The 21,599-nt window shown below is 41.8% G+C and overlaps 1 protein-coding gene across 1 annotated transcript in view; it reads left to right on the top strand.

The window, feature by feature from the left end:
- Positions 1 to 15,586, top strand: part of THBS2 (thrombospondin 2) — a 46,015-nt gene extending 30,429 nt beyond the window's left edge. The window contains exons 17-22 of the mRNA XM_081855807.1: positions 570 to 804; positions 5,012 to 5,239; positions 6,052 to 6,323; positions 7,236 to 7,333; positions 10,711 to 10,850; positions 12,104 to 15,586. Coding sequence (XP_081711933.1) covers positions 570 to 804; positions 5,012 to 5,239; positions 6,052 to 6,323; positions 7,236 to 7,333; positions 10,711 to 10,850; positions 12,104 to 12,111 — 981 coding nt within the window. The 3' untranslated portion in view covers positions 12,112 to 15,586. The remainder of the gene's footprint in view (positions 1 to 569; positions 805 to 5,011; positions 5,240 to 6,051; positions 6,324 to 7,235; positions 7,334 to 10,710; positions 10,851 to 12,103) is intronic.
- The last annotated feature ends 6,013 nt before the right edge of the window (positions 15,587 to 21,599 follow it).

Genomic DNA, 21,599 nt, shown 5'->3' with positions numbered 1-21,599 from the left:
AAGTCCTAGGCTCTGTGGTTTAACCCACAGCGCCACCCACGTCCCGTAGACGTGCTTTCGAACTGCTAGGTTGGCAGGAGCAGGGACCGAGCAACAGGAGCTCACCCCGTCGTGGGGATTTGAACCCCCAACCTTCTGATCGGCAAGTCCTAGGCTCTGTGGTTTAACCCACAATGCCACCCGTGTCCCAGGTGGGATATAAATTTGTTGTTTAGTTGTTTAGTTGTGTCCGACTCTTCATGACCCCATGGACCAGAGCATGCCAGGCACTCCTGTCTTCCACTGCCTCCTGCAGTGGGATATAAATACAACAGATAAATAAAAGTAAGTAAGTAATTAAGGGTATCGGCTTAAGAGTCAGTAGATTTAAATGAGGAATTTGAAGTAAGAATCTATTTTGCAAGTTTGGGATATCTCAGTATGTTTATAGAATATTACTTTTCAGATTGCCTTCATTATACATTAACATTTCTGAAGGGAACCATTAACAGTGTGATCATGTGGTTCCCCCGCCTTTTTTGGTTCACTGTTTCAAAAATTCAAATCTTGTTTCCTGTCCCCACCTTTAGACTGATGTGGACAATGACCTGGTTGGTGATCAGTGTGACAACAATCAAGACATAGATGAAGATGGCCACCAGAATAACAAAGACAATTGTCCGTACATTTCCAATGCCAATCAGGCTGACCATGACAAAGATGGTAAAGGGGATGCTTGTGATTCTGATGATGACAATGATGGCATCCCAGACGACCGGGACAACTGCCGACTCACATACAACCCTGACCAGAAGGATTCCGATGGTAAGACTATGGGCACTTTAAAGACATATACGGTGTCATATCCTTTTGTGGACTACAGTCACCTTCAGGCATGCAATGGTGTGCTCCAGGGATGGAGAACCTATTCTCCTCCAGATGTTGCTAGACTACAACTCACATCATCTCTACCATGCTGGCTGAGGTTGTTGGGAATTGGAAGCTGACAACATCTAGAGGGCCAGAAGCCCACCTTCCCTGCTGCAGTCCATGAAAGCTTATGCCATGGTAGATTTGTTAGTGCCATAGACTTGGGTGTTTCTTGAGTGAAGACTAAAGATGGTCCTCTCAATCCAAGCTGAGCCCAGCAGTAGATGGTGTGGTGCCCTTGATCTCTCTCTAGCTGAATCGGTGCTGCGTACTGGGACTGAGAGCAGGACAGGGGAGGTGGCGGTGAGGTTGGCCTAGTGAAAACATGCCAGCAGAAATGCCAGGTTGGCTCAGCCAGTGTATTTGCACAGTGTTTTTGCCTTGTTCTCCATCCATCTTGGTTTGCAGCAGTGACTCATCCACAGGGAGTGGAGGTCAGCAGTGCAGCCCTACCATAGCATCTGCTACTTGCTTGGCATATGTGTTGGAAAGCTGATCAAAGTTTGACTTGTTTCTATCACAGATGAGTCTGTCCAGGTGTGTTCGCACCCAGCTGCTGGCATGCCTGTAGTGTTGCATTCAGTTCTGAAAGTATTCCTAGGTCTGGAGAATTCACAGGTGGTCTCCTTATAATGGTGTACTTCTTTTAAGCGCAATGGCATTAGCAAGTTGATTTTGTAGGTGATCAAGCAGGAGGGCCATGACTGTTTTGTGATGCTCAGAGCATCCCTTTGTAGTAGAATCTGACAATACTGTAATGAAAAACATCCGTACAGGTTGTTTATGAGACATCTTCATAAAATATTCTTTGAGAAGCTAAGAAAGAAAACTGGGATTAATAATTTCTGCAAAGAATTATAGCTTGAACAGAGTACTGAAGTGAGATGACTAATAAAAGTAGCATTATTATTATTATTATTATTATTATTATTATTATTATTACTATTAATAGCCACCCATTTGACTGGGTTGCCTCAGCCACTCTGGACGACTCCCAACAAAATATTAAAAACACAATTTAAAAAAAACATTAAAAACTTCAGATGTCTTCTAAAAGTCAAATAGTTATGCAAGAATATGTTTAGCATCCCTTAGCTCATCAAAGGTACACCCAAACACATCTGTTTGCTGAAATCTTTATGAGGGTTTTCTGCCTGGAGTAATCTTACTAAATAGTTTGAATATATTTGAAAGTAGTGCTTTGAAAACGAGTGAGCCAATCCATAAGCCAGCTGCCTCAAGGTCATCCAGTGACCTCATAGCTGAGTGGGGAATTTGAATCTGGCTCTTCCTGCTCCTTAGCAGACAGTACACAACACTGGCTCTCAGGTTAACACCACAGCAGATCCTGCCCACTTACGTATTCTGCCCAGTTACGTCTCTAATCACACAGAGCAGGTGGAGCTTAGATTTCTCACCAGTTAGCTGTTCTGTGACAGATACTCCGCAGTGTCATTTGAATCTAGGGTCAAGAAATAAGGCAGAATTTTACTGTGTCCTGAACAACCATCTTCTAGAAAGCAGACCTCCAAGGAGCCTGTGGTCATGGCTGGTGGGGCAGATGCTTTCTAAACTTTTTGATGAAAAAACAGCCTTGTCAGCAATCAGCACCACAGGGAACGTAAGAAACATATGTGGTGAAAAATCAAAACCTCATTTGGACAAAGAAATTGCTTCTTTGATGTTGGCAAGAGAATAAAACTGGGAACATACACTTTCCCCCTTAAGTGTAAAGATAAACACGTTCAGGAGTATACAGCTGGTCAGAATTTGGAGTTCAACTTGGCAACCAGCCAGCCAGTCAGTCCGTGGAATGTGGAGCCATTTTCTCACAGAGATGAACTACAAAAAGCATCTGAGATGCTTGACTCTGTATTTTTTAAAAAAACTTTTTTGGCAGTTCCATAACAAAGTCTGTCCTTGAGGATTAGAATAGAAGATTGGAGTAGAGAGACAGTGTTCTAATGAAACATGCCTGCGAAACATTTGGTATGAGTCTCTACTGATAAGAGAAATGAATGCAGACAACAATAAGTGAATCTGCATAAACATAATTGGCTGAGATTCTCATCATTCTCCCCCACCCCCCACCCCACCAAGTTTAGTGTCCTCATGATTGGAGAGAAACACAGGAATTGTATTTCCTTATCAAAGAAAAAAGTTTGGGGAAAATGTTGTAGAATGTGTGCGCGCGCCTTTAAAAAGGACTTGTGGAACAGGATTTGCATGCTGTCTGTGAATACAGAAAACATATTTCATAGAATCATAGAATCATAGAGTTGGAATAGACCACAAGGGTCATCGAGTCCAACCCCCTGGCAAGCAGGAAACACCATCAGAGCACTCCTGACATATGGTTGTCACGCCTCTGCTTAAAGACCTCCAAAGAAGGAGACTCCACCACACTCCTTGGCAGCAAATTCCACTGTCGAACCGCTCTTACTGTCAGGAAGTTCTTCCTAATGTTTAGGTGGAATCTTCCTTCTTGTAGTTTGGAACCATTGCTCTGTGTCCGCTTCTCTGGAGCAGCAGAAAACAACCTTTCTCCCTCCTCTATATGACATCCTTTTATATATTTGAACATGGCTATCATATCACCCCTTAACCTCCTCTTCTCCAGGCTAAACATGCCCAGTTCCCTTAGCCGTTCCTCATAAGGCATCATTTCCAGGCCTTTGACCATTTTGGTTGCCCTCCTCTGGACACGTTCCAGTTTGTCAGTGTCCTTCTTGAACTGTGGTGCCCAGAACTGGACACAGTACTCCAGGTGAGGTCTGACCAGAGCAGAATACAGTGGCACTATTACTTCCCTTGGTCTAGATGCTATACTCCTATTGATGCAGCCCAGAATTGCATTGGCTTTTTTAGCTGTCGCGTCACACTGTTGGCTCATGTCAAGTTTGTGGTCAACCAAGACTCCTAGATCCTTTTCACATGTACTGCTCTCAAGCCAGGTGTCACCCATCTTGTATTTGTGCCTCTCATTTTTTTTGCCCAAGTGCAATACTTTACATTTCTCCCTGTTAAAGTTCATCTCGTTTGTTTTGGCCCACTTCTCTAATCTGTCAAGGTTGTTTTGAAGTGTGATACTGTCCTCTGGGGTGTTAGCCACCCCTCCCAGTTTGGTGTCATCTGCAAATTTGATCAGGATGCCCTTGAGTCCATCATCCAAGTCGTTGATAAAGATGTTGAATAAGATGTTGAATAAAGATGTTGAATAATTTGTGACATTTCAGTTTTGTTGTTTTGACATTTATTTGAATGTCTACTGTTCTTCAACCCAAATAACTCTTTAACCCAAACCGGTATAAATATTACATTCTAGGACACACAGCTTGCAAAGTATTTACCACATTGCCAACATCAGGGCTTCCTTATAACAGATCTGGTGGTTGCAGTCTCTGTTCACTTGAATGACTCTGTCTTAAATACCACATTAATCACTCAAGATTTCATTATAGCCACATTCCAAGTTTTAGGGGGGGAAATGATTATTTATCCCATAGCTTATCACTGCTCTCCCTCCCTCCCTCTCTCACAGTCTCTCATAAATAAAGAGTAGCCAAGAGCTGTTTTAATATGATTTACTGTAATGCCTTCTTCACTCATTTGCTACAGATGTGACAAAAGTACATGGTCACAGTCTTAAGTATTCATGACAGAACAATGCTGAAGGCATCTGATGACATGGAGATAATATGGAGTTTTAAAATTCCAAAGCTCCTTTTTAATATTGTGATTCTCCTGGCTTGTTGGGTTATAAGGGAGTCATTTGTTTTTGTCAGCAACTGATTTCCCAGATGGCCTAGGCCCATCCCCAGATTTGCACAGTCCTGTCTGCTCTGCAGATCCCATCTTGCACAGAAGGTTTGAGTAGTCACCATTACACCCACCAAGGTCCCTTGCAACTCACCCACTGCGCTATCCATTCCATTCCCCTGGAATGGAAGATGGTAGCCCTTCTTCCCTTAAATTTAATTCTGTTGTCTAAGAAGGTGGCATGGCTGCTTCCTTCCTTCCTATCAAACATGGCTTCTTCCTACAGAAAGAGAGATGTGTGAATATAACATGAAAATCATTCAATGTTTTGTGTGCATTTTAGGTGATGGCCGAGGTGACATCTGCAAAGATGACTTTGACAATGACAAAGTCCCAGATATTTTTGATGTTTGTCCTGAAAATGATGCCATTAGTGAAACTGATTTCAGAAAGTTCCAGATGGTCCCATTGGATCCTAAAGGAACAGCTCAGATTGACCCAAATTGGGTTATTCGACATCAGGGCAAAGAACTGGTACAGACGGCTAACTCAGATCCTGGCATAGCTGTAGGTGAGTATGATTCAAATTAATCAATTGATTAATTGATGATATGAACAGAATTACACCAAGAGGACAGAGTTTAGTGTTTCCCAAGGGCTTCCATGAACCCAGTAGCTTTTTGGACTTTGTTTTCTTGAAACAGACCCTCATAGCATATTATGAGGCAGTTTATATGTTCAGTTTAAGAATCTCTTTCTAAACTTAACATTCTGAAATGGATTTGGAAAAGTTGGAAGCACAGATAACTTCTGAGGAATGTTTGGCAATAATAAAAAGCTGCCTAATAACAAGTTAGCATTCATAGATGATTTACATTGGAGTGTGTGTGTGTGTGTGTGTGTGTGTGTGTATGACTGGATGGAATGTATTAATCTTTCTGCATCAGGCTGTAGGACATAACCCATAATATTGCTCTTGCATGTGGTATACAAGCATTTCAAAAGCATTCTGTAATTGTCACTTTTTTCTTTTTAAATATTTTGAAGTTTTGTTTTTCATGGCTGTAGAACTGAACTGAAAAATGTGAAGGTCCTTCCTATATCAAGGTCCATATGTGCATCAATAAATATGCCTATTTAAAAATGATTTCATTATAAAGCAAGTATGAAGTAACAGAAAGGGTAGTAATTGATAAAGCCTAGAAAAAGAACTGATAATATGATTGGAGAAAGAAGGGGTGAACCAAATCAAATAGCATCAAAATAGAAAGTAATGGCAAGTGCCTGAGACTACATGTCTAGCTTGTTTCTGCCCAAATTCTCAGCAAGCTGCAATCCCTTTGGGAACTGAACACCTACCGTACATTTTCTACCCTCCTCCAGGTTATGATGAGTTCAGTTCTGTTGACTTCAGTGGTACGTTCTATGTCAACACAGACCGGGATGATGACTATGCTGGGTTTGTCTTTGGCTACCAGTCCAGCAGTCGCTTCTATGTCCTGATGTGGAAACAAATTTCCCAGACATATTGGGAGGACAAGCCCACCAGAGCTTACGGTTACTCAGGGGTATCACTTAAAGTAGTGAACTCTACAACTGGCACTGGCGAACATTTGAGAAATGCCCTTTGGCATACAGGAAACACACCTGGACAGGTAAGAGGTATATGAGTCACATTCAGCTAAGTGTTCTTCGAATTGTCCCCTTCTCATATACCATCATGACATAGCATTGGAAACCATTGTTTTGGTCCTATCTTTCATTATAATGATCAATCAATGGCCAAGTTTTTATTTCATTCTATTTTTTTTTAATTGGATATTGTCTTGGAAACTTTTGGCCGGGATTAAACTGCCCCACCCAAGAAGCCTCCACCTCCAGGTTTGACTTCAATAGTGACCCTGTGTCCAATTATTTTCTCCCGTATTAGTGAATTGTTGTCCCTTGCTCTTTGCAGGAGAAAGTACAGTTTGGTACCTTCGATCACGAACGCCTTGCAAGTCTAATGTTTTGGGTCCCAAACACCGCAAACCTGGAAATGAGTGTTCCGGTTTACGAACGTTTTTTGGAACCCAAACGTCCTGGGTGGCTTCCACGGCTTCTTATTGGCTGCAGGAGTTTCCTGCAGCCAATCAGAAGCTGTGCTTCGGTTTCCGAATGTTTTGGAAGCTGAACGGACTTCCGGAATGGATTCCGTTCGACTTCTGAGGTAACACTGTACTGCGCTTGGGAATACTTTTGCCAAATGGGTTTTTTTACATCCAACCCTGAGCAGCCCAGGGATCCCTTTGTGTAGAAAGACAGTGCACCCTTTACAGCTACCCAAAATATGCAACACTCCCTCTGCTCCCTGTCTAATCACAACAGCATTTAGCTGGGAAAGCTGCAGAATGAACATCTCATATTAACTGACCAAACTGGAGGGGGGCATAGAAACTATGGCAGCGCATTTAAAATGTGGGTTGTGGTTTCTATCTAAAAGACAGAGTTTATAGGAACTGGATTTGCCCCACTTGTTAATGCAAATCACTCACTGAAGTGTTGTTGTTTTTTAACTTCTTCCACAGGTGCGCACCTTGTGGCACGACCCCAAGAATATTGGCTGGAAAGATTACACCGCTTACAGGTGGCATTTGGTCCACAGGCCTAAGACGGGATTAATAAAGTATGACATTTCTTGTAATACACTGTATTGCTTTTCCATCTGATCATAAATGAGGTTTTATTTAGTGGTTTGTAACCAAATTCCAGCACTGTCACTTCATTTATGGCAGACTTTCGGCACTGGAAGATTTGGGAGTGTTCCCCAGCTTTCCACGCCATCAGATGTGTTCAATTTCCTTCGAATGGCTCATATAAACACAGCCATTATTAGATAAAAAAATGATACCTCCAAATTTTTGGACTGTTTTTCTGTACTAATCTGAATTTTTGAAGAAAAAAAAAGAAAAATGTCAAAACAAAGCTAAAATGAAGATTGGAAGAACTGATTTTCCCCTTCTTAGAACTAAAGGGAATTGAGATTAAGGCAACTCTAAATATTTTCGTAGACTTGTGATGTTAGCTCTGATTTGTCTATCTGAAGCCAGTCTTAACTTAAATGCAGACATGCAGCCATTTATTCACACAAATTATTTCAGTGAAATACCCCCATTCTCACATGTTTTTTTCATGATAAAATGCCTGCAGTGTCAGGACTCCCATGCAAATGTGACATTGTGTGAGAATGGTGCAGGCAATATGCCTATTCAGTAAATAAAACAGACATTCTTGTCATTGGTAAACTCAGTCACATGGGTCCTTTAGGCAAATTCAAGTTTTTAAGAAATAGTATATAGTTTGGGCCTTTGTGGTTTACAATATAAAAGCACAAAAATATATAACATAGTAACAAACAACCACTATAGCACACACCACACCCCCGTTTAAAAGGCCATGTATTGTTTAATTAGCCAAAGGACTGGGAGAAGAGGAATGTTTTGCCTGGCATCTGTACATGTTGGGAGCTTTTTACATGGGGGGGGGGGCATTCAAACAGGTAATTGTCTCATTTCCCACTAGAGAGCACTTGAGGGAGGGCTTGCTTATGCTATATATATAATGTGCCCAATAAGCACATTTGCCCGGCAGCGCTGTAGCCCATAGATTGAAGCAAAATACTGGGCAAATTTTCTCTCTGCAATGGTCTCATCATAGGAAAAAGCTGTCCCATGAGCTCTTGCTGCAGAGAGGAGGGGAAGCCTATATAAGGCTGCTTCCCCTGGAGCACAGAGCCATTTTGCTTTGAGAGCTTCCTGCCCGCACACCCTTTTGTTAGAACCTTCACTGACCAATTTTGGGTCGCTGGTTGACAGGGCTGGAAATGAATTCCTCCCACCCTCTCAACCTGATTGGCACTTGGTTAGGTTTTTTCCCGCCTTTCCCTCAGTGAAATTATGGCTTCCTTGTTAGGTGGAAGAACTTTGTTTGAGTGTGGAAATGGCATTGGTCAGGATCAACATAGTATATGGGGGCCCCCATAAGGGGCCTGTGGGGAGGATTGACCGCAGCAAACCTAAGTGTGGGTTTGGTATCTGCCTGGTTGGAATCTGCACCCTGGTCCCTCAGTGAGACCTTGCTTGCTTGACTTGCACCATGGCAAGGTTCAACCCTGGCCAACTCCCATGGTACAGGTTTGGAGTGATCCAAACCCAGTGGATCCATTCCATCAACATGGGGCTTGTGGAATGATGAACGGTCGTGGGACCCAATGCCATGCCAACCTTTTGCCCTGCCTGCTATTGTCAATTAAAGATTTGGCCTGATTTTATCCCATCGCCATTGTACAGTCGGTTGTTTTGCTGCTCTCATGGGTCACATAATGTCCCCACCTGGCCAACCACATAAAATATAATTATGGCTCTGGTTAAATATCTTGGCACCTTAAAAGAACCTGTAGGGCACATATGGGTGGCTGTTAGCTATTGCAGTCTGCAGTTGAAGATGGGAACCTAGGTAGATTGGTCTAGCCCAATACAGTGGTACCTCGGGTTAAGTACTTAATTCGTTCTGGAGGTCCATTCTTAACCTGAAACTGTTCTTAACCTGAAGCCCCACTTTAGCTAATGGGGCTTCCCACTGCTGCCGCGCCGCCAGAGCACGATTTCTGTTCTCATCCTGAAGCAAAGTTCTTAACCCGAGGTACTATTTCTGGGTTAGAGGAGTCTGTAACCTGAAGTGTATGTAACCTGAAGCGTATGTGACCTGAAGTGTATGTAACTTGAAGTGTATGTAACCCGAGGTACCACTGTACAGCTGTTGTAGTTCTGGATGAATATGTAGCCATACAGCACACCAGCCTACTTCCTGGATTTAGCTATATTGTTTGAGGATATAAGAGAAGATTTCTCAACTGGTTGTAAGATATAACTTATTGGGCATATAACCGCATAAGGACACAGCAGAAACTCAACTTCTCCAGGTTATAGCTGGATCATCATTCACACACAGCCAGATGCATTCACACACAGCCATCTGTTCTTGGCACCGCTGAACAGTTGCTTATCCAGAACCTTTAAACTTGTAACATTTGTTAATTCATGTAGGTTTTTGCACTCTAATTTGACTCTTAAGAATAATTGAGCATTTTTCAGAAGTCAGATGCACACCAGATGCGTTCTGATGTGCATCCAATCTCCATGAGTCACACAGCACCCAGAATACACAAGTATGGACAACCAGTTCCCAGGAAAATTTGTCATCCCTTTGACCTTTTGGAGTTAGTGAAACTTAAGTTAATCATGGCTGACTTTTAATGTGGCTCAAGCATGGTAACATTCTCTAGGTTGGTGTTAAAGTCTGCCGTGGTGTAACCATTCTCTGGCAGGAATATATATATATATTTCTGTGAGTTTCTCTCACATTCAATTAGCCATCCTTTGACAGCTATATTTTCCCATGCTGCCACATCTAGAAAGCAGTGCCACAAACAAATCCTAATAATTATGTTCTCAGCAAAACCTAGGGCTTTGAAATAGAACACGTATACCACTTATTTCATTGCATAAGCCAACCATTAACTGTCTGAGGTTAGCGGGAATGTTTCTTTATGAAAACAGGCTAATGTATTATGGAATATTTAGCAATTTCAGCTGAAATGCACAATAACATCAGCTGTCAGAGATCACACAGTGCACAATGTGACCTCAAGACTATAGAGTTGTTTCTTCAACTTGTGTTCATGACAACAACAACAATGTTGGAAGCCACTCTGAGCAGCTTCCAACAGAATATGCATCTTACCCCTCCTCAGTATAGATTCACTTCATTGGACTTGGCTGGCCTAAATCAGAACTGGGAAATCTTTTTCAGATGTGTCCATAAAACTACTTCTGTGAGGAGTGTTTGAGCAGACTGTGTGTTAGATAGGTAGAAGTTGTAGACAAACCTGGGTGTGAATCTGATGTCACTTTGTTTTTCTTATAAGAGCTTTTACTGCCACTAGAAAGAAAGTGTATCATTTCAAGAATGGTGTCTAATCTAGACTTTGTTCCCCTTTCAAAGGGTTTTAGTGTACGAAGGAAAGCAGGTCATGGCAGACTCTGGACCAATCTATGACAAAACCTATGCTGGTGGGCGATTAGGTCTTTTTGTCTTTTCACAAGAGATGGTATACTTCTCTGACCTCAAGTATGAATGCAAAGGTAAGTTAATGCATTCATCATCATAATGGTAATAACTACTTTAGTGTTTGCAGGGGGTTGCAGACTTTTTCAATGGGAGGGACCATGGACCTGATCCAGCAGGGTCTTAGGCTTTTATGGCTCATTCAAACTTGCAGGTCATCCGATTTTGCAGTATCAAGTGTTGGCCATGTATTTGTGAAGCAACCCTCTGAGTGCCTTTGATTCCTTTTATTAAACAATCTTATATATATGAATCTACATTATGAATGAAAATGGATTCAGTGGGACAGCTTTCTTAATAGCAAATGTGTATAGCAATTAATAGCAATTGTGTGTATCCAGCTTGAGGCGAGAGCAAGCATAATCAGTGCTTTTCCCCCCTTAAAAAATGTTTAGGGGTACTATCATTTTCCTACTCATATTGAAATACTGCCCCTCAATGAGGCCAAACTTAGACTTACAAAATGTTTAGGGGTATGCGTACCCCTGCGTCCCTCTCCTCCGAAAAAAGCATTGAGCATAATTCATTGTCATAATCAGAGCCAGATTCCATGCAATAGGCAACCTGACTTGCATGGGCCACTCCTCATATGTGATGTCCCCCCCCCCAAGCAAATATGACCTATGACATAAGGCTAAGCATTTTCCCTGACCATCAATTAACTTAGGCATCCTCAACCTTTTCAGACCCAGGACCCACCTTTAACCCAAATATGCATTTGGGGACCAATTTCTGAATCGTTTACCCAATACTTGCATGGTGGTAGTGCTCTTGTCGTGATCACCTTGGGTCCATCTGCGACCCAAGACCAGAGAATCAACCATGTATTCTGTAGCTAGCAATATAGTCCAAAGGACTGGAGTAACACAAGTAGCAAGAGACAATGTAGTGGTGCGAGTAGAGTCTCAGACTTGGGAGACCTGGGTTCAAATTTCAGTACAGTCATTAATTTGGGTGACCCTGGGGCAAGTCACTATCTCTTAGCTCAACTTACATCACAGTATTGTTGTAAGAATAATGAGACAATACTGTGCAGGCCGCTCTGCATTCCTTGACAGAAGGGCAAGATGCAAATGGGATAAATAACAGCCCATTGGAACCCACTGGTTTTTACCTGATTTTTACTGTGCATATTTATTGCATTATAAAGTTTGCTTTTCAAAAGATGGGATTTAAATGTCCAAACACAAGTGACTCCTCCTCCCCATGTTTACTGCAATGCAATCCAAATGTGGGAATTGTACTTAGCAATTGCTTCTTTCTGTTGCAGATGTCTGAGGTAAAGCTGCTGCAAAACCAGCAAAGTACTGTAGATGCCGTTCAACTAGACACCTCTGTTCATCCTGGTACTCCAAATCCCTCACTTATTTTTCAACTCTGGCATGTTCCCCAGACCTTGTGCCTCCCTTCAGCCAGGAGAGATCCCTCCGATTCTACACCCTAGTGCCTTCTAAGAGCTTGGACTGACAGGGCCTAAATGTGACCATCAAACCCACCACGGAAGCAAAAACTGATTGACGTATAGAGTGAAAACTTGGCAGACACATTTATTCAGTCATTTGTTTAGGGTTGTTGTTGTTTTTAAAATGACGTTTACATATAAAGTGTAAAAGTGTAATTACTTATTGTATTTATATGGATATAGATATGGAAGAATGTGAGGGGGGTATTCTTACATCAAGAGGGAGGAAGTGGTTGTAAGTAAGACCACTTCTTCAGGCCACATTACTTGCTCAGATCAGGGCTGGGCCTGGGTGACACAAAATCTGGGAGATATAGTTCATCAAAACTGAGAAGGACCAAACCCTAAATATCCTACTCATTTAAGAAGCCATGGAAAACTAAGGCAACGGCCACCCAAGAAGATGGCTCCACAAACTTCAAATGTTACTAATCTTCTAACAGCTTTTTAGGTAAGCCACATGCTTGAAGTTTAAAATAATGCTTCTCTTCTAATGACAAATACTAGCACGTGAGCAGGCTGCAGAGAGAACGACGACAGCTTAACATCCAATGGGGCTCTTTAGATCTTGTATCCAATTCTGTTTTAAAGAAGTGAATTTGGAACTATTCTCCTGGGGGCATACAAATTAAAATGCCAGTTATTTCAGGGTTGTTCATTCAAAGTATGTGGATATCAGGGAATCTTGATACCTCATGAGCAGGAGCTGGCAGGCATCTAGTATCCTACTCACATATAATTTTGTGGGGAGTGGAGCAGGGAAGCTGCATCAACAACCCAACATTATTAAATGTTTATTTTGCATATGTCTCCAAAGTAATACTTCTAGTGGAAGTGCTGCAGCTCAGAGGTAAAGCATGTGTGTTACATGCAAAAGATCCCAGGTTCATGCCCCATAATCTTGGCGTAGGACATCTGAGTCACTGGTGAGCAACCTGCCAGTGTAGACGGATGAAGATGGACCAATGGTCTGATTTAGTACAAGGCATCTTCATATGCTACACTCTGGAAGAAACTGGCATTATATGAAGCTCAGCATCCTATACTCTGGAGCTGTTCTTGTGACTTTAGGACTGCCCTGTAATAAATTGGGGAGGGGGGTTGTGAATGTCAGCCAAAACTTGTAGATGCTCCTTTTTATAAAATGGGTTCAACTACTTGATGACCACTTTTCCATATGAATTCAGCCTTTGCCTCAAAGACACACTCAGCATATCATTGTATACCATGCAGTGTACTATGAAAGGTTGTGTTTAGAGAAAGGTTGTGTTTAGAGACATTTTATCCATGAGTGTGCATTGGGAGCCATGGAGATGCATGCTAGTAGTCACAGTCAGAGCAGACATTCTGAAATTAATAGACGGGCACAACTATTGTAGTGGGTCCACTCTGAGTAAAACTTAGTTGCTTATAACCCAGAGGGTGGGAAAGTAGAAAATGTGGCTGTCATATATAGCGTATAATCAGCCCTTTGAATTTTGTCCAGGAAGTTTAGCAGTGGTGAGAACTTAAATGTGCACTAATTGACCTGATGAACAGCAGCGTGCCTAAGGTGTCCCATGAAAATGGTTCCTGGCCAGGTGAAACCTTTTTCCTGACGCTGTTGCAGCAAGCACTTTGAAACCCCAAACTTTGATCCGGGTTTCTGATAAGGTGGCAATGCTACCATTAACAAAATCTGGTAACATATTACGGTTCCAGTTATAAGGACGTCGGTGCTATTTATTTATTGCGATGCGCGGCTACGTTCTCCAGTAACTTATTTGAAAGCATGCCATAGAGCACATTAGCCATGGAAGAACTCACAGAAGAGATAACTAAATAATGCCTTTAATGGTCCAACCGGTGAATATATGTTATATATGTAATTATATGTCACAGTAATCTTAAATTGCTCTGAAAATTGCCAAATAATTAAATAGCCCTCGAGACCTTCTAAGTGGAACCTTGATATTTACTATTGCCCACCATTTTTGTATTATTATTTTTTACGTATGTCTGCTGTATATAGGACTTTTAAAGAAAAGAATGCTGAAGGTATGTCAGCCTTTATCCTAACCAGATACAACAGTTATTCCATTATACAATAGTATGCACATATTTAACACTCTTTTTTGTTATTTTAAATTGAATGAACTTTGCCCATGAGGTAAACTTGCTGGTGTGGTTTTGTTCGTGGATGAGCATCACTAAGAGAAGAGAACAATGGCCTTGTTGCTGAGTCCTCTGTGCACTCTGCTGCATGTATCTCTCTGGATTGCAAAAGAAGAATCTAGAAACCTGCCAATCAGCTGTTGGGCTGGAGTCAGGAGGGCGCAGAATCCATTCTCTGTCACAAACAGCTGCCATGTGGGAATCCACATTAAGATATGTATTAAAGCGCTGGCTGCTTGGTGAGGCTGGGGAATCACGTGCAAACTTTTGCAGCCAGCCAGGGATATGCATGTGGATGTCTCAAGAAGGACTGTGGCAAAAGAATTCAGCCACAGATGAGTACTTCCAGTCACACAATTGTCAAAGCGTCTTCATGGCTGCAAAAGGATGCAATTCAAGCTCAGGGCTGTCCCTACCGCTGCATCAGAATGAATGCGACAGCTTCTGTAGCTGAGGCTTCTACATTAGCATCTCAGCTGCTGCACTCACAGCCAGGCTTGTTTTCAAACCAATTTCTAAATCGATTTTGATGTTATATACCTTTATCAAGAATCCAGTGCTTCTGGCTTTATTGCACATTCTTAGTTTTGCCATATTAACAACCTTTTTAATAGGCCTCTTAATGAGATTATTATTATTTTTTTTTTTTAAAAAAAAGCTTGTTCAGAGTGGTTTTTTGCAATTCATATTTTTAGTATTTCTAAAAGTGTAGCCCCAAGTCCTAGAGAGAAGTGAGGGAAATTTCATTCATGTAATAATGCTTATTGTATCCTTCAAATAAAAAGAAGACATCAGCGATGGGACTAAGATGTTAATATTTCGATTGTACCATATTTGCCTATACTATGTAAATTATTTATGACTGTTTCCTTTTTCCTTTGTATGTGTGAATGTGTGTGTGTGTGTGAGAAAGAGAGAGAGAGTTAGAGAGAGATGGTGGGGAGGGGAGAAAGAATATATGTGGATAAGCACAAGATGCCAACAAGACTTAACATTCTGTTTTGCCAAAGACTGTAAATAACTATTTATTTGTTTGCACGGATAGAATTTCACCATTTAATGTCCCTCAGTTATTCAAATCTTCATTTTTATACATTTTAATAATAGACAATAAACTGTAAAAAGGTTTTATTCAAAGTGTTCTCTTTACTTTCACATAGCTTAATATATACACCACAACCAAACAAACCCAAGAAACCCCTCTTTTGGAATTCATTGTTGAAACCAAACATATGATCTTAAGCAGCCAGAATTGGTAGCAATAGAATTCAGTTTGATCCTATTATATATCCAGTGAGGATTGACCAATATCAGAATTATCCTCCCGTGGAACCCCAGGCATTTGGAAGCAACTTGTGCTGGAGACATTCGTGGTGGACAGTATTTCCTTTATTTATTTTTCAGTGCTCAGAAGATTAAGAGCTTTAGTTGTTTTTATCAGCATCTGCACAATGGATGGATTTCTTCCCTAGGCTCATCTTTTCTGAACAGATACCCAGAAGCTGGCATGGTGCCATAGAGTGCCATTCTGACACAGGCATTGCTGCCGCTAGCTGGGCTGTGGTAAGGTTCAGGATGCATGGGTGTACTGGCAGAATCAGGACAGCACTTTTGCTGGTATATGCACATAGTCTGACCCTGGTAAGCAGCAGTGATACTGGTGTCAGAATGGCAGCTCCACCCCACCACCCCACCCTCTCCTCTCTAAGGTTTGTTGTTCACAGTATGAAAACTGCTCTCATTTGTACACGTTTATCAGAATCCATTTAGCCAGACCTAGAATCAAAGAATTGTAGAGTTGGAAGGGACCGTGAAGATCATCTGGTCCAAACCCCTGCCAGGCAGGAATAGGCAGCTGTCCATAAATGGGGATCGAACCTGCAGCCTTGTGGTTTTCAGTACCATGCTCCAACCAACTTTGCTAACCTCACAATCCACTGCAGCAGGCACCCCGAAACTCGGCCCTCCAGCTGTTTTGGGACTACAACTCCCATCATCCCTAGCTAACAGGACCAGTGGTCAGGGATGATGGGAATTGTAGTCTCAAAACAGCTGGAGGGCCGAGGATGCCTGCACAACACTAAAGTCGATGCACTATCAGAAACTAAACTCAGCCCGACACAGAAAAATCTTACGCTTTCAAAACATATACAGTGGTACCTTGGGTTAAGTACTTAATTCGTTCTGGAGGTCCGTATTTAACCTGAAACTGTTCTTAACCTGAAGCACCACTTTAGCTAATGGGGCCTCCTGCTGCTGCCATGCCACCGGAGCACGATTTCTGTTCTCATCCTGAGGCAAAGTTCTTAACCCGAGGTACTATTTCTGGGTTAGCGGAGTCTGTAACCTGAAGCGTATGCAACCTGAAGCGTATGCAACCCAAGGTACCACTGTATTGGTTAGCCAGGAGTTGGCTGCCACCCTGCAAAAATCCTCAAATCCAGATAAAGCAAAACAATTTCTCCATTGGCATAGGATAGGGAAATGCATGATTCTTGCCCCACTAAGCTGAGTTGAGTTATACCAAAGACTGAAGCAACTGCCTGGGCCTCACTGGGCTCGGCCTCCCAGCAATCTCTGCACATGGGTGTGGAAAGAGCTGGGAGGTAGACTTGTCCACAGGATTCCTTGTACCACAAAGCAAGTTGTTTTCTTTCAGAAACTTTGTTTCTGGCTCTACTGTAGAACCAATACTGCCATAGACCTGATCCTGAAAAGATTAAGCAGCCAATCTCACAGCTACAGTCATACCTCGGGTTAAATACGCTTCGAGTTGAGCGCGTTCGAGTTGCGCTCCTCGGCAACCCGGAAGTAACGGAGCGCATTACTTCCGGGTTTCGCCGCTTGCGTATGCACAGACGCTCAGAATGACGTCATGCGCTTGCGCAGAAGCGGCGAAAAGCGACGCGTGCGCAGACGTGCCGTCGCTAGTTATGTTTACCTCTAGATGCGAACGGGGCTCCGGAAGTACCACTGTACTTCTACCCGCACAGTCACAATTATAACTTCAATTCTAGGAGAGCACAAATGGCTAACAGGTAGTCTCCCATCCATCCTGTTCTAGAGCCAGTCTTGTTCAGCGTCAACAATAAAAATGAAAACCCTGTTACTCTAGACTGATCACCTGAAAAGAGCTAGAAGTGGTCACATATCCAGCTATCTGCTTTTTTTAAATGAATAAGTATTCTACTATGAGCAATCTTCTTCTAACCATTGGAACTCGCTCTGCAGATGTTCCAGATATGACCAAGAATAACTTACATGTTCAACAGCTGAAGCAGCACTGTTACCTAAAACCTAAACAAACAATAATTAAGTATGTTGTGTTTGAGAATATATTTGTTAAAATATATTATAATGTTAAAAATCTTGGCACACAGAGAGGGAGCCTGAAAAAAATCAGGACAATGTGTAGACCTATCATCATTGGAAATCATTAATATGCTTTTCTTTTCTTTTCTTTGCTGTGTTCTTAATTGTCCCTCATGACATTAGAGAAATCCAAACGCATAGTTTATGACAATGCGGATAGGAACTGATAATGCAAGCATACTATTCTTAAAGTACAACATACTGAATACAGTAATGCTGTTTCTTGGCACTGCAAAAGTTATTACTATTGGAAATACTTGCCAAATTGGTTAGTGTACAAATGTTTGGCCCGCATAATTTTGGATATATGACAAGTATTAGTCATTATCACATACTCTCAGATTGTAGAGTACTAACCTCCATCATTCTTAATGGTCATTTGGGACAACAAATTCAGAGTAGTGTAATCCTTGTTAAAAAATACGAAACTTTGGAGAGCACTAACACAGAATTATAGAAGAAACAACTTTCTCAGAGCACCTTTGCCCCCCCCCCTTTGCCAATACACAGTCATTACATATATATTTTTGAAGGTCACTGTTCAAAACTTGAGTGATGGAATTCTCCCCCCCCCCCATACATCTGTTTTCATTTCACTGTATGAAAGTTTACATTATGAAACAAATGCAGAGGAGCTAGCCAAATTGGCGTACGGTATATAAAGAGGCTTGTCAACTCATAGTTTGTCTCTGAGACATTGTCAATATATCACACAAAAAGAGAAAGGTTCAGTTAACCATTTTTATCAGCTTCAAGTATCACAAGAAACTTTTGAAGTAGGTTGCTACTACCATATTCATGGGAAGCTGAGGTTGCATCAATTAAAGTCACATATGTTGTTCCACTACCTGAATCTGGAGTGGGCAATAAACATGCAAACATTACAGTTTTGCCACGTGGATTCTTGATGCATCAGTTACTGTGAGCTACATTCAGGATGGGATAAAGTTCAGCTCCTCCCATAAATGGTTTGTACATAGGCAGCCTACATGTGAGGAAGAAACGATTTACAGTGGTACCTAGAGTTACAAATGCCTCAGGTTACAAATGCTTCAGGTTACGAACTCTGCTAACCTGGAAGAGTTACCTTGAGTTGAGAACTTTGCCCCAGGATGAGAACAGAAATCGTGTGCTGGTGGCGCAGCGGCAAGAGGCCCCATTAGCGAAAGCACGCCTCTAGTTAAGAACAATTCCAGGTTAAGAACAGACCTCCGAATGAATTAAGTTGGTAACTAGAGGTACCACTGTATTTTCAGTGCATATCCCCACAAAGTCTATCAAAAAGCAAGCACGCTTTGGGTCTCCCATATAAGGGGGTACATTCCTTCTCCTGCTCAGCAGAAAATGCGGGAAATTCTGGACATCTCTTAAAATTCAAAATTTCCCCCAGGATGCCATCTTAGACACCCAATTTCCTGGCATGTCCGGAATTTTCCAGATGTGTGGCAAGCCTATCTATGATAGATTACTGCAACATGTTATACATGGGAGCTGACTCTGAAGATGGTTCACAAACATCTGCTGGTGCAAAATTCAGTAGCCAGGATGCTCACAGGGGCAAGATGGTTTGAGCACATTAAACCAATCCTGGCCCAACTACCCAGCTGCACTGGCTGCCATTGAGTTTCTGGGCCAAATTCAAAGTGCTAGTTTTGACCTATAAAGTCTTTAACAGCTCAGGAATGTAATACCTCAAGACTGTCTCTCCTCATATGAACCAACCCGAACCCTACACTCATGAGAGGTCTTGAGAGTGGCAACATGCGAATGGCCTTTTCTGTAGTGGCTCCTTGTTTGTGGAATGCTCTTTCCTGTCACCTAAAGATATGTAAGGATATGCCAGGTGAAAATGTAGCTTGTAAATGTGTTTCTTTTGGGGGGGGGTATTGTTTATGATTTCATTATTATATTATGCAGTGCTTTTTTCCTAAAAGAATGTTTAGGGGTACTCTCATGTTCCTACTCATATTGAAATATTGCCCCTCATTGAGACCAAACTTAGATTCACAAAATGTTTAGGGGTGTGCGTGCCCCTGCGTCCCTCCAGAAAATCACCCCACTGATAATATGTATCTTGTGTTTTCATTTTGTATTTTTATGCTATAAATCACCCTGTGATTTTGGGATGAAGGGCAGTATATAAATTTAAATAAAAACTATTGTTTCACATCCAGCCAGCCACCACTTTCAAGCACTAGGCTAGCACCTGAACCACTTTGCCCAGTTCAGATGAAACAGAATGATTGAACTGGGAATTTTCCAGTTTCTACCCCCTCAGCTCCTAAAACACAGAAGTTAATACATGGTCCCTTTACCTTTTTTACCTTGGTTTTCGTGCATCTCGGAAGCTGAACGTTTTGGTTTTCAAATCCCAAAAACCCAGAAGTAATTGCTTCAGTTTTTGAACGTGCCTCGGAAGTCGAACAGCTTCCGCTGCGTTTCCCCCCAATTTTCTCCACTGACATTGCAACCAACCCTTTGTGCCTCAGTTGTTGAACGTTTCATAAGTTGGACTGTCTTCCAGAATGGATTACGTTCAACAACTGAGGTACCACTGTACTGATGAAGCAGGGAGGATATTAGCAGGCATATACTTTGCAAACTGGTTTGGTAGAAGAGTAGCTTCAGTCCATAGCAACTGGTAGCGCCAAATGGTGGGACAGATCTGATAATCTGTCCATTCGTCTGATAATAAATGTTGGAAATGTAAAGAAAATGAAGGAACATTCTTTCACCTCTGGTGGACATGCCCTAAGGTGAAGGCCTTCTGGGAAATGATATATAATGAGCTGAAAAAGGTATTTAAGTATACCTTCACCAAGAAACCAGAGGCCTTCCTTCTGGGTATGGTCGGCCAGAAGGTGTTAAAGAAGGACCGAACATTTTTCATGTATGCAACAACGGCAGCAAGGATACTCATCACTAAAAATTGGAAGACTCAAGAACTACCCACACTGGAAGAGTGGCAGATGCAACTGATGGACTATATGGAACTAGCCGAGATGACTGGCAGAATCCGAGACCTGGGAGAGGAGAGAGTCGAAGAAGATTGGAAGAAATTCAAGATTTACTTTAAAAAATACTGTAATTTGGTTGAATGTTAAGAAAGGATGCTAGATCATAAATAATTGTGCACCACTAAATTAGTGAGAATTAAGATGATAAGTAAATTTGAGGAAGAATTATAAACCTTTTGGAGAATTTATAGATTATATTTAAATGAATTTGACATAAGAGTGTAAACAAGATGATAAATTGCTGGCAAGAATTGGCAATGATGCAAATGGGAGCGGGAGGCGCAAGGAAGTCCAAAGATGTTATGAAAAGATGTTATGATATATGTTATACTGTTTTTTATTTTTGCATTTAAGTTTGAAAAATCCAAATAAAATATTATAAAAAAAAACAAACAAATGGTGGGACAGATCTGGCACCAGTACATTAGCATTCAGTGCAAGCATATAAATGTCCTTGTTTCCTATTTCTGAGTGACCACCTTGCAGGTGTCCCTTGTCTTCAGTGGAAAAGGACAGAAATGCTGAAGTTCTTCGTGGACTTAAGTCTGACCCACAGGAAGCAACAAAGGCTCTGTTGCCAGGAGAAGTACAGTAGCCCATCAAATTCCTGCTTGCCTTGGTTTCCACTCCATCTGTCAAGACAGGAGTCCTGCAAGCTGCCATATGGGCCCCTCACACATGGTGGCCTTATTTCAGATGTAGCTGCAAACCAGAGCTCCCTTTAATACTTTAAAAGCACACTGTAATTCAAAAGCAAACCC

Source organism: Podarcis erhardii, assembly GCF_964252035.2.
Source record: "Podarcis erhardii genome assembly, chromosome: 3".
In the NCBI taxonomy this organism is placed as follows: domain Eukaryota; kingdom Metazoa; phylum Chordata; class Lepidosauria; order Squamata; family Lacertidae; genus Podarcis; species Podarcis erhardii.
Note: the sequence above shows the minus strand (reverse complement) of the source record. Positions and strands in the feature narration are given on the sequence as shown.